General features: G+C 40.3%; 1 protein-coding gene across 1 annotated transcript in view; it reads left to right on the top strand.

Annotated features, from left to right (window-relative positions):
- Positions 1-13,279, top strand: part of PCDH15 (protocadherin related 15) — a 741,840-nt gene that overhangs the window by 701,845 nt on the left and 26,716 nt on the right. Inside the window, exon 27 of the mRNA XM_049646661.1 lies at positions 6,301-6,477. Within this exon, the coding sequence (XP_049502618.1) occupies positions 6,301-6,477 (177 nt within the window). The remainder of the gene's footprint in view (positions 1-6,300; positions 6,478-13,279) is intronic.

Below are 13,279 nucleotides of genomic sequence, written 5' to 3' on the forward strand. Positions count from 1 at the left end.
CTTCCTCCTTCTCCTTCTCCTTCCTCCTTCTCCTTCTCCTTCCTCCTCCTCCTTCTCCTTCCTCCTCCTCTTCTCCTCCTCTTCTCCTCCTCCTCCTCCTCCTTGATCAGTGGGGACAAAACAGTCCAGCTAACCATGTATGAGACAAAGTATGGGAATTTGGAGGATCTGTGCCTGGCTTCCCCGTGGCTTAGAGAAGGATGATTCTTTGCAATAAGCAGTTTCCTGGAACACAACTGGCTGGCGGACTTCTTGCTCTTTTCTGGGAGCAAAGATCTTGGGTAAAATCCAGCACTGTTATGTGTAAAAGGGGGATACTATCTGACCCCTAATCTTCTATTTTCAGGAACATAATTAGCCAACATGCTTTACTAGGTATTTCTTTGTTCTGTGTCCATGTGGTATTACTTCTTTAGAGGTCCCAAATAGCATGCACTTTATGGCAGGTATTAAACCACTCAGCAGTTATGACATTATAAAATATAAGCCCCATCCCCATCCTAATGTAAAGCAGAACCCTGGATTTATTTTTCTAAATTTAATATTAGGTACATTTCTAAAACACTCCTTCTATAAAGCCAAGGGAGGGGGAGGAGGGCAGGTGAATGAAAATCAGGGAAGGAAATCAGAGCACTATTAGCATAAAGTTTTATTTGAAAATGCCAGGCATGGAAGTATCCCAAGGACCTTGGGGAGGGAGGACAGAATGTTCTATAGGACTTTAACAGTAGAGGATTGGCTAAGGTTCAGCTGGTTTTGAGAACAGAATTGCTCTTGGGGCAAGCAGCCAAGGTTTGAGTAGTCTGGGTGATTGAGAGGCGGGCGGGGAGCAGGTACCGACCCAATGCATACATCAGAGGTCCCCCTGCAGGGGGGAAATACTCAGCCCTTCTGGCTCTTTCACAGATATTGTACTCAATAAGTACTTCCCTATTAGTGTTTTTATTTTTGCAGCTTAATGCATTTTTCTCTACAATATACGCCTGAGGTATCATCAAACAGTTTCATCAGAGGTGGCTCAGTGTGTTGAGCCTCTGACTCTTGATTTCAGCTCAGGTCTAGGGTCATCGGATCAAGTCCTGTGTCAGAGAGATTCTCTCTCTCTCTCTCTGCTCCTCTCCGCAGTTCACACACACACACACACTCTCTCTCTCTCTCTCTCTCTCTCTCAAATAAAATTAAGACTGAGGCACCTGGGTGGCTCAGTCGGTTGAGCGTCCGACTTCGGCTCAGGCCGTGATCTCACGGTGGGTTCGAGCCCCGCGTCGGGCTCGGGGCTGACCGCTCCGAGCCCGGAGCCTGCTTCCGATCCTGTGTCTCCCTCTCTCTCTGTCCCTCCCCCACTCTCACTTTGTCTCACTCTGTCTCTCAAAAATAAGCAAATGTAAAAATAAAAAAAAATCGCAAATAAAACAAAATCAAAAAGCGTCATCGAATAACCCAGTGGTCGTGCATACACTCCACTTCCGTGAGCCGTCAGCCAGCTTTAATGAGATGCTGTATCACAGTGTGGTTATGCCTCAGCCACCATGAAAACTTCTCCTCAGACACAGAGTACTGGACTGCATAAAGAAACAATTCAGAAGGCTCAGGCAACTGAGAAGACACAGAGAAGGGATCTGTGCTCTATGTTCAATACAAAAGGCAAGAGAAAGAAGCAGCCAGAACTACGAGAAGATGTCGCCCTCTTTTGAGAGCCACCTGTGTGTAGGTACACACTTGGAGGGAGATAAGGGAGCATCAGAAATTGGTCTCCGAGCCTCAGGATCTCCTTTGCGCTTTTCTTCAAACAATCATCTATAAAAGTTGGCCTGCTTCACAATGAACAACCACAAAAAGCCAACTCTTATCTGGGTCAACTAGATAATTACTATTTGTCCAGTTAAGCATTGCATGTATCGATCTGTTTTAGAGGATTTATGCCTCTTGTACTTTTCATCAGGCATATTAATAGTATATATGTTAATACCTGATGATGCGAACCATTCATGACTAACATCAGAGATTACTCAGTCTTCTTTTCCTCCAAACTGTTGAGTAGTCTGAGCATTTGAGAAGTTCTTCATCCCCTTAAAGCCTTTCCTAACCTGTTTCCCTGATTCTACTCTTGGCTCCCACTGTAGCCTGTTGGTAACAAAGCCGCCAGTGTTCTCCTCTTAACCACAGTCACCCGTATGACGTCCGTGTTAAAACTCCAGCAGTGGGTTTACTGAGAACAAAATCCTCAAAAGTCCCTGTGTGACCTGCCCCAGCCCTCTGTTCCAGCCACACCACAGGTCTACATCTGGACTTTCCCCCTGGGCCGTTAGCAACTTCCTCTTCCCGGGGCCGTTAGCAACTTCCTCTTCCTGGGATGCTCCTGCTCACCAGGTCCACGTTGCTCACTGTCTCCTCAGGGTCTGCTCACACATCAGTTTCTCAGGGATGTGCTTCCTGAACATTCCTGCCAATTTTATTATTCTATTACCTTGTCTATCTTGCTCAATTAGAATGTAAGTTCCGTGATGTCACAGACGTTGGTTTTGTTCATTGATGTGAATTCCAAAGCTCTAGAACAGTGCTTGGCCCATGGTGTACATTCAGTTAATATTTGCGTTCCGTGAATTAATGAAAATAAATGGATGAGTGAATGAAAATTTCCCACTTACCACTTACCTAAGTTTTCCAAAAATTTATTAGACAACTGTGACTCTAACTTAATTTTCTGTTTTTTTAAACTCTGAAAAGAAAGACTTTATAAAGATATTTTAAAAGAATTTGGGGAAGAGGAGCTAGGGAGCTAAAAAAGTTTTTTTTTTTTTTTTAAATGACTGTATTGTTTTATTATGCCCATTACAAGAAATTCAAGCAACATATTACAAAGACGAAAGTTTTCATGGACTTTTTATGGCAAACTCAAAATCATACCATTGGGACCTAAGCATTATTAATATTATTTAAATATCAATGCAGACATCTCCCTCGATATAGGGAGATATCCTTGACACAGAGTTTACAGATTAACAATGTTGTAGACCTCTCTGTGTCACTGTGTACAAGTGTGTATACTGGTAGTGTTCAAATACTTTAAGCTGATAGGCTGGAGACACATGCTTGGTTGTAATGAGTTTACATGTAGTAAACTCTCATGATATTTGTTTCCAAAATGTATGTATGAATTGGCTTGACATATTAATAATTTAAGCCAAAACATAAACATAAAGGCAATTTAAACGTTGGTATAAATTTATATGAGTCAGTTCACAGTGACTAAAGAGCTATATTTAAAAAATCATGAAGTCAACAAAGCTTTAGGAAATAACCACATACCTATGCACATCTGAAGATCAAAAGGCTGAAGAACTATTCATTGAATGTTATAATTTATGTATATATGTAATATATTTATGTTTGTATGTAGTTAGCAGAAATGCTTAGGTATGTGGACATAGACAACAAGTGGAGGGACAGATTTTTACAAAATGTATTTAAAATTTGTTAAATTTCATTTAACGTAAATTTATCAGAAAAAGGTACGGAAGAAACTGAAGTGTGGACACCTGTTTCTTTACACGAGAGACTTCATTCCAAAAGGTCTCTAAAGTTGTAAGAGAATAATGTTCAGGGAGAAGAAGTTGTTGTAAGTCTTAAAACACATAATTCATTTTTAGGTTTCCTTGATGTATGATTCCCTGATAAGACAAAGGAATTAGTACAGATATATTTCATTCCACATTAATATTTCATTCCACAGTTTTAGTACTCACATACGACTCTGCAACATTCCCCAGAAATATAGAAAAAGGCACAAGTTCAATAGCCACGTTTCTTCATTGTACAAAAACACAGTTTATGCATATACAAATGATTTCCTTGGAACATGTTTAGTCAATGTGTGAATGCACTAGAGCAGTTATAAGTTATTAAAGTGAAGTATCGGGACTGATAGCCATCTTCTGCAATACACTTCACAATGTACTCATCTTTGTTTTTTGATCGGTGAACTAATATTGCTAGCGAAAAATCGCTAATCATTCCATAAATTTGTTAAATGTCTCGAACGAATTAGGGGCAGGGAAGAAGCTTATTAATGCAAACCTTTAAGCCAAATTAATACTAAGCAGCATCATAGTTTCTGGAACAGTGACTAAGTGCTCCAAATCGTGCCGCGATTTGACTACAAGCATTAGTGCATTTACTGCACACAACCACCCCATGTGGCAGATTTCCTCATTTTGTGATTCCCCTGTGATGGCTTCCTGTGGGCCAAGGTTTTGCAGTTCATAAGTAAAGGAGCTGGAAACTGAATCCAAACGTCCGTGCTCTTTGCCACTGTGCCATTACCAATCCGTACCTGTATCAGCCGTCAAGAGTGTAAGTGGGTGCACTCCAAAGCCTTTCTTTTTTGTTGTTGGTTTTTCTTTTGTTTTGTTTGTTTTTTGTTTTGTTTCTGTTTTTGTTACGGGAGCGTAAGTCTCTAAGGAAAAGAATCCTAAGACACAGTCTGAACACTGTTCCACATCTGTGTCCTCGTGCAGACACCCTCCTCAGGTTGTGGCGAGAATGCATTCTTCTCTTTATTCTTCAGCAAAGATCTCATCAGAAAAGATACTGGAAGGCAGCCAGACCAGTGGGTGTGAGCTGGCAGAAAAGGAAGAGAATGAATCGGACTTTTAATAAGAGAGACTCCGCCTACGCGGGTCCGTACACATTGGGAAGCAAACCAACAAAGCGTTTTGCTGTGTTTCCTGGTGCGCACACCGCACACCTGTGCTCCCGGGCACAGCCTTTGGCCTGGGTTCAGCATCAGTGCTTGTTATTTTGACAAGGGCACACCCAGCACGTACCCGACCCTTAAGGCAACATTTTTTTTTTTATTTCTTTAAATTTTTTTTTCACTCTCTTCAATTTAAATTCAAGTTAGTTAACATACAGTATAGTCTCAGCTTCAGGAGTTGAACCCAGTGGTTCTTCTCTTACATGATACTCAGCATTCATCCCAACAAGTGCCCTCCTTAGTACCCATCACCCATTTAGCCCATCCCCCACCCAACCCCCCCTCTATCAACCCTCAGTTCGTTCTCTGTGTTTAAGAGTCTCTTACGGGGGCACCTGGGTGGCTCAATTGGTTGAGCCTCCGACTTTGGCTCAGGTTATGATCTCATGGTTCATTAGTTCGAGCCTCACATGGGACTTTGTGCTGACAGGTCAGAGCCTGGAGCCTGCTTCAGATTCTGTGTCTCCCTCTCTCTCTGCCTCTCCCCTGCTCATGTTCGCTCATTCACTCTCTCTCAAAAAAAAAAAGAACACTAAAAAAAATTTTGAGAGTCTCTTAATGGTTTGCCTCCATCTCTGATTTTATATTATTTTTCCTTCCCTTCCCTTCCCTTATGTTCATGTGTTGGAAAGGGCCTCACAACGTGGACTCCAAACAGAGCTTTGAATCTATAGATAAATTCAAAAACATTTGCCGTGTGTAGTTATTAAGATCAATTCATTTGCATTTGAATGCCTATAAATATTTAATAAGATACATTCTGATGTTAATCTCAAGAATTAACAATATAAAGTTTTTAATAAGGAAAAGATATTAAGGAAATTACCATTTGTGGCAATACAGACTTGTACTTCCGATTAAAATGAAATTGTGCAAATTGTATTTTCCAGAAAATTACCTACAGGTTAACATTATTTCTGTCTTTTCTATTGAATGTTACTGAGTCCATACCAAATGATAGATCTTTCTGCTGTTTGTATTCACCTAAGTAGCTTCTGAGCCTGGCATGCATTTTTTTTTTTTTTTTCTAACCTGATAAACCTCCCATAGCAAAGCATCTATACGTTCTTCTACTGCTGCAAGGTTCTAAGAGTCGTGATGCCCTGGAGGAAACAGATAGCCTGGTCTGGGACCCTGGTATACAGCTATGCACCTTGGGTCACAGAATCTGGTGGAAGGTATAATTTATAACACCAACTACGTGAACTCAAGAGTTCTAACCACCCCACCGCCCCCCCGGCTCCTATAAAGCACAGACAGCTTGACTTGTACATCATAGTGGGCAATTCCCATGAGACCTGTAAAGCTCAAATGGTATCGTAAATTCAAAGAGTCTAGAATTCAACGGGACATGGTCGATGACCTTTCTACCTTATTCAGCTTCTAGCATCATTGGGACTTAAATGCTGACAAAATATACAGAATTTTTTTTCAAGCGTTCACATTCAGTAAACATTAGCAAAAATCAGGCTGTCATCATTTTTCACTTTCTAAATGTCATTTCAAGTTGAGAGTGAATGCCATGTTTGTACTTTGATGTATAGGATTTTGGATCGGTATGTTCAGGAGCAAATTCCTGGTGCCAAAGTGGTGGTGGAGTCCATCGGTGCTCGCAGGCATGGGGATGCCTTTTCGCTAGAAGATTACACCAAATGTGACCTGACTGTCTATGCAATCGACCCCCAAACCAACAGAGCCATCGACAGAAATGAGCTTTTTAAGTAAGTCCTTTTGTTGTCTGTAACAGCTCTCCTTTGGCAATATCAAAGGCCGTAAGTATTTAAAGTTTAAAACCCACTAAATTGTTATTGCAAGTGAAGTGTAAGCAGAAAATCAGAGACGATACCTAGGGTATGCATGCCGAGATGTTTTGAGGCCCAGGTGTGGGGCAGCGACTTTGGAGAAGGTCGGAAGGTCCATTGTGCTTATAAGCAAGGTGCAGTTCATCAGATGGTCTCAGAGGAGCTCCTCCATTGCTGCCAAGCCCAGCGGTCAAAGGGGGAGTGCACAGATTCCTTCTTCCAGTGGCAGTGTGCCCATGACAATGTCACTAGGCATGAAGTTTAAGAATAAATATAGCTGTCCTCAAGGACTTATTGACTCAGCAAAAATTACTATTTTTTTTTCCCTTGACCCCTTCCACCTCAGTCCATACTTCCCATCTATTTATTTATTTCATCCTGGTGAATGTGAATTTTGAGGTCTGAATCCTAAAAACAAAGAAAATGCAGAATTTTAAACAAAACGCTGCTACGTGTTGTCCCTTGGAAATGATTTTAGGACAGCTTACAACTTTGTTGTTTTGTTGTTCTATTAGTTTCAGCTTTGCTCTAGTGACACCTAGCGCCCAACAGATTGTTGGAATGTAATTCTTATTTAAAGTAAGACACATTTTTAGTTAAACAATATATATTGATATATAACCATACGTACATACGCTAAATATTTATTGGTATCTGTGCATATGCGTACCCAAATACATAATTCCAAAACTTAGTTTGCCTGCGTATACTAAGAGCAACAAATAAATTTAGGCGTATACTAATTTACACGTACATATATCTCTATGTGGCTGCACTTATGTATTTAGCAAATATCTATTTACCCATTTATTAAAACCCATTCATTCTGAATTTAGTCTTACTTTAAATCTGTTCTTCAACAAAATTTCACTGCTGCTATTTTAGAAATAATGACATAGTGATTTGTATCAACTTAATTTTTAAAAGAGCCGTGGTTATTAAGTATGTTATTCATCAGTTTATATTTAATAGATATTTGGGCCGTATGCAAGATAGCATGTTAATCACGGTGGAGAATAGGGATGACTAAAGCAGTGGCTTCTTCTCAAGTTCTAGAATCAACATCCGAATGAAGTACCATTTAGATCCGCCAAGCCAGTTTTTGCATATTTCATTAATTTTAAAGTTTATTTAGAAATATGCTTTAAAGTTACATATATTCTATCAATTGCCATTATTAACACTTATTTAAATCCACCTGTGCTGTGTTTTTATATACATTGGTTTAAATTTTAAATATGATGATAGATTGTTTGAATTTAGGGTGTTTTTCCTAACTATAAAAACATTTGTATTCTTTAGGCAGTTAGCCCAGCCTTAAGAAAGAGTAAAGTAAATGATCCTGATCATTTGAATTGCACGTGTAAACATTTTAGAGGTAAACAGTTTGGAAACTGAAGCCAACTGGGTTTCAACTGAAACAAGTTTTCCCAAACCTAGATTATATTGTAAAGAGTAAAGATAGAAACTCAACTGAATAACAATTATAACTGGAAGGAAGGGGAGAATAGAGGATAACTATAAATCAAAATTTGTATATTAAACAGAGAACTGAACAGCCAGGAAGTATTAAAATTTTCCCTTAGCAATAAATAAACTTAACAAAAGGTGGGGGGTGGTGGCACCTGTGTGCCTCAGTTGGTTAAGCTGCTGATTTCAGCTCAGGCCATGATCTCATGGTTTCTGAGTTTGAGCCCCACATCAGGCTCTGTGATGATGGTGTGGAGCCTCCTGGGGAGTCTCTCTCCTTCTCCACCTCCCCTACTCGCTCACTCTCTCTCTCTCTCAAAATAAAAAATAAAATAAATAAAATAAAATAAAATAAAATAAAATAAAATAAAATAAAATAAAATAAAATAAAATAAAATTTTAGCAGCTTGAGCTGGGAGCTGGGACACTATAATAAGTTGAATATGTTATTAATTATTATTAATATAATAACCTAAACCCTACAGTTGTTCCTTGAAATATTTTATAGTGAAATTATATAGATGTAGTCCATAATCCAAGGCTCATAATGCACTGATATTTTTCTCTATCCTGTAGTTACAAAAGCTATTGAAAATTTAGTTTGTTTTTTTTTTTTTTTAATTTTTTTTTCAACGTTTTTTATTTATTTTTGGGACAGAGAGAGACAGAGCATGAACGGGGGAGGGGCAGAGAGAGAGGGAGACACAGAATCGGAAACAGGCTCCAGGCTCCGAGCCATCAGCCCAGAGCCTGACGCGGGGCTCGAACTCACGGACCGCGAGATCGTGACCTGGCTGAAGTCGGACGCTTAACCGACTGCGCCACCCAGGCGCCCCGAAAATTTAGTTTTTAACATTGAAAAAATATACTAGAACATTAAGATTATTGCCTGATGCCCAGTCCAATGGAAAAAGGATTATTATTTCAACTTTCCCTTACCCAAAAATCTAAGCTTTTGAAGATGTTGGAATTCTCAGGCGAAGAATCAGAAATAAATAAATATATAAATAAGGTATTTCCTCTAAGGAGTCCACTTTGATTTTTAAAAATTGATATAACTAGGGATCCCTGGGGGGCTCAGTCGGTTAAGCATCCAATTCTTGATTTCAGCTCAGGGCATGATCTCAGGGTTCTTGGGTTTGAGACCCACCTCTGGCTCTGCACTGACAGTGTGGAGCCTGCTTGGGATCCTCTTTCTATCTCTCTCTCTCTCTCTCTCTTTCTCTCTCTGTCTCTGTCTCTCTCTCCCTCTCCCCCCCTCCTCCTTCTCTCTCTCAAATAAATAAAACAAAAAATGAAAGAAAATTGATTAGCTATATCACAACTTTTTTTAAAAGCTTATAAATGTATAGAGGAGACTGGAATCCCCATAACGACATGCTAATTATTTTGTTTTATAAGGTTATGAGTATTTAGATTTTTTTTTTATTTTTGGTTATCTGAATTATTTAGATTTTTTTAGTAAATACATATTATTTTTATCCTGCTTTTATTCATCTGTGGTTCTCTGAACTTCTTGTATCTGCTTTTTTTTAATGTAGTTTCTATTTCTGGAATATCCTTAGACATCTTTTCACATATTTCTTACAGCCCATTCTCTATCCTCATTCCAGGATTCCAATTAAAATTCATTTTTTCTCTGAGTTTTTGGATGCTCTGTTCTTGTTCTTCCTCTCCTCTCTCTCTCCGTCTTTCCTGTTTGTGTTTTACTTTGGATAATTGCTGCTGCCTTGTTTTCAAGTTCACCGATTCATCTGTGTTAGCCTGCTGATGTGCTCATTAAAGGAATTCTTCATCTTTATATCCTTGTTTTCTTTCAAGTCTTCCATTTCCATTTGGTTCTTTGTTTACAGTTTCTACCACTTTATGGAACTTCCCATCACTTCAAGCATGTTTTTTCACTTTCCAATGGATTCTGTAAAGCACTAAGCAAGGCTGTACCAAAGTCTGTCTGATGTCCCAGCATCTGGGTTGTCTCTGGTCTGGCTCCATGGCTTCATCTTCAGCAGACCCCGTGAACCCGTGCCGCTGGGGGCTTCTCTGCATTCTCTTAACCCTCCCAACCCGACAGACTGCCTTTGCTCACGGCCTGGTCCCACTCTCACGGTGGAGATGTGGCCACATGGCCCGGGGCTCTGAGTTCTCCTTGTCCAGCCTGCGTGCCCGGGACGTGGGCTGGGCTCTCTCGGCTCTTCTCTTCCCCCTCCCCGTGGCAGCCACATACTGTGCCATATTTGTGGTGTGTCTTGGGGACAGGAGAGTTCCCTGCCTCTCCCAACCAGTAGGCGACCTCTCTGTGCCCAAGAGAGCTCCTGTTCCTCGCTGTGGGAGATGGTATTTTTGCTTATACCTCTTCCCCAGAAGTAGCGGTCCTTAGCTTGAGCCCTAGGGATTGGAATACTTCTTCCCCTCTTTCTGGGCTTAAGGCTCTTGCTTTGCATGAGATAGGGGTCTGGAGAACTGTGCGTATCCAGCCTTAGCCGACTGCTTCCTCTGCCCCCGCACAGGAAGGGGATCTCTCTCCTGTCTCCAGCTTTGTCCCCAGTTTATCTGACAGAGGTCCTTGGAAATAGTCTGCAAGTGAGTTCAAGGTAGGCCCCGCTTGTGTTCAAGGGTCTCTAGCCTTACATGTTGGTACGTACATTGCTTCAAAAAATTCATTAAAATTTTAGCCCATTTATTTGATTTGCTCTTTTGGCAGCTTCCTTTTCCGTGTTCTGCAAAGGGTGAAATAATTGTCTCATCTCCCTGTGGAGGAAATTGTCACTTTTTGGAATTTGTTATGGTTTTAGTATCACCTGGCTTTTTGTCATGAGGGTGGGAGTCACATTCTCTTACAGCTTTTGGCATCCTTGGCAGAAACAGGCCATATTATTTTAAAATAGAACTTAATTAAATATTTGTTTATAAAGGCAAATACAGTTTTAGCTCATGCCCCTTTTTATACAGCCAGCCTCTTTTAACATTAGTCTGCCCAGATGGTAAATGAGAAATGCAGAAGAAGGTAGAAAAACCCTGAATACTCTACAAACTGAATTTAAAATATAGTGTATAGGGGCACTTGGGTGGCAGTTGGTTGAGTGTCTGACTCTTGCTTGGTTTGAGCTCAGGTCATGATCTCACAGTTTATGAATTTGAGCCCCACATTGGGCTCTGTGCTGACACTGCAGAGCCTGCTTGGAATTCTCTCTCTCCTTCTCTCTTTGTCTGCCCCTTCCCCACTCACACACACTCTCTTTCTCTTTCAAAATAAATAAATAACCTTAAAAAATAAAAATAAATAAAATACAGTGTACAAAAATCACATTTATACTTTAAAATAGAACCTGACTACCAAACTCTAAAGCTTCTTCCAAATTCCTAAGACCAGGGAAAACAACATAAAAATTAAGAACACTGAAAATTTAAATAATGGAAAACCAATTATCAGACTCTAGCTTACTATAAAATATGAAGGAATACAAGTTAGTCCATAATTTGGAACTGTATAAAGGAAATAGTGGTCTACCCATGGTTTGCTTTATTCAGCCAGACAACCTTATCCAAGTGGAATGGGTGTGGGCATATGTGTTAAGCATCACTCACTCTGCATACCTGGTTCATAGACCCAGACTGTGTACCCACCAGGGAAAGAGGTATCCGCCCCTCCACCATTTAGGTTTGGGGTTTTGTGAAGTTCAGAGTGTGTTCTGTTCAGCGTCCCCTTTGTTTCTGCATTTCTGTGTGCATCGCAATACCCTTTCCACGAAGGTAAAATGCAAGGTAGACCAGTGGTTCCACACCATACTTTGATGGCCGAATCCCACCACAGGGGTCAACAGAGGTGGGGGCATGCCTGCACATGCCCCGTCAGCAGAGTGACCCGGAAGACATGGGATTGGTTTACGAATTGATCTCATCTCAGGAAAACAGAGCAGAGCTGACAGATACATCTCCTCTCTAAGATAAGTAAGCGGCAGGCAAAATAGGATCAGTAATAAATACTGGAAAACAAAATAAAAGAAATAATGTCCCGATGACTCAAATGTAGAGTTTAACTCTGCAAACATTCTCATACGGAAAGCACTGGCAAACAATGGAACATTTTTAATAGAAAGCAGGACCTTATGGGACAGTGAAATGGTATGCGTGTTGCACAGGCCTTGAATCCTTCCCTGTTTCTGGTGAAAGAAGCCCACGGGGGAGGAGTGAGAATTGACTGTCCACCACCGTGGTGCCCTTGGACGTGCCCCCCCTCAGGATGCGGTTCCTGGGCTCACACCGATGGGGTGTGGTCAGCACACAGTCCAGGGGAGGCCAGTTAGAGTCCTTCTTCTAGGATTGGCATGGAAGCTGGCTTTGTCCCGACATCAGAAAAAGTATAAAACAAAGCCCCAGGAGTGGCTCAGTCAGTTGAGGGTCCGACTCTTGATTTCAGCTCAGGTCATGAGCTCACAGTTTGTGAGTTTGAGCCCCATACTGGGCTCTGCACTGACGGCACAGAGCCTGTGAGATTCTCTCTCTCCCTCTCTCTCTCTCTCCCCCTCCCCTGCTCTCTCTCTCCCTATCTCTCTACACCCTCCTGCTCTTTCTCTAAACAAACAAACAAACATAAAAAAAAGTATTCTCTACCATCTTGAGATTAGCACTTTTTAAACAAGCATATTAAGGAAAAGAAAATAAAAGATAAATTATAAAAGAGATCAAAATATATTTAGAGGACAATTGAGCTACAATCTGAAAATAGTATCTCTGAGGTAAAATATTGTACTAGTTATCACAGAAATAAGAGCTAAAAAAGTAATTAAAAGACTTCATTACTTTACCAGAAAAAATCAATGCACATGTCATCATGAGTCACTAAAAAGTATCAGAATATGTTTTAAAACCATTGAAACAAAAATAAAAGTGACTTAATTACAAAGGCACAAAAATTAGATAAGCCTTCCACATGCCATATGCATGATAAAATGCCAAAAGGTAATGGAATCAAATCCACCATCGTTTAAGGAAAAAAATGTTATGATTCATGTATTTTTACCTAGGCAAACTGTTTTGCATGTAGAAAGCAAAAAGAAAGATATTTTAGACTAGGTACAGTTTCAAAAGCAATCAACTCTTCTAGTAAACAATTATGACATTTACCTAAGTTGGAACATAAACCAAAATAAATATCTAAATAACAGAGCTCTTGTAGTGTAAAAAAACTAAAGTATCTTCCCTCAGGTTATTGCAATGTCAATTGCAGGAACCCAGTAGAAGTGTGGTCTGT

The sequence above is a fragment of the Panthera uncia genome, chromosome D2, assembly GCF_023721935.1.
Source record: "Panthera uncia isolate 11264 chromosome D2, Puncia_PCG_1.0, whole genome shotgun sequence".
In the NCBI taxonomy this organism is placed as follows: domain Eukaryota; kingdom Metazoa; phylum Chordata; class Mammalia; order Carnivora; family Felidae; genus Panthera; species Panthera uncia.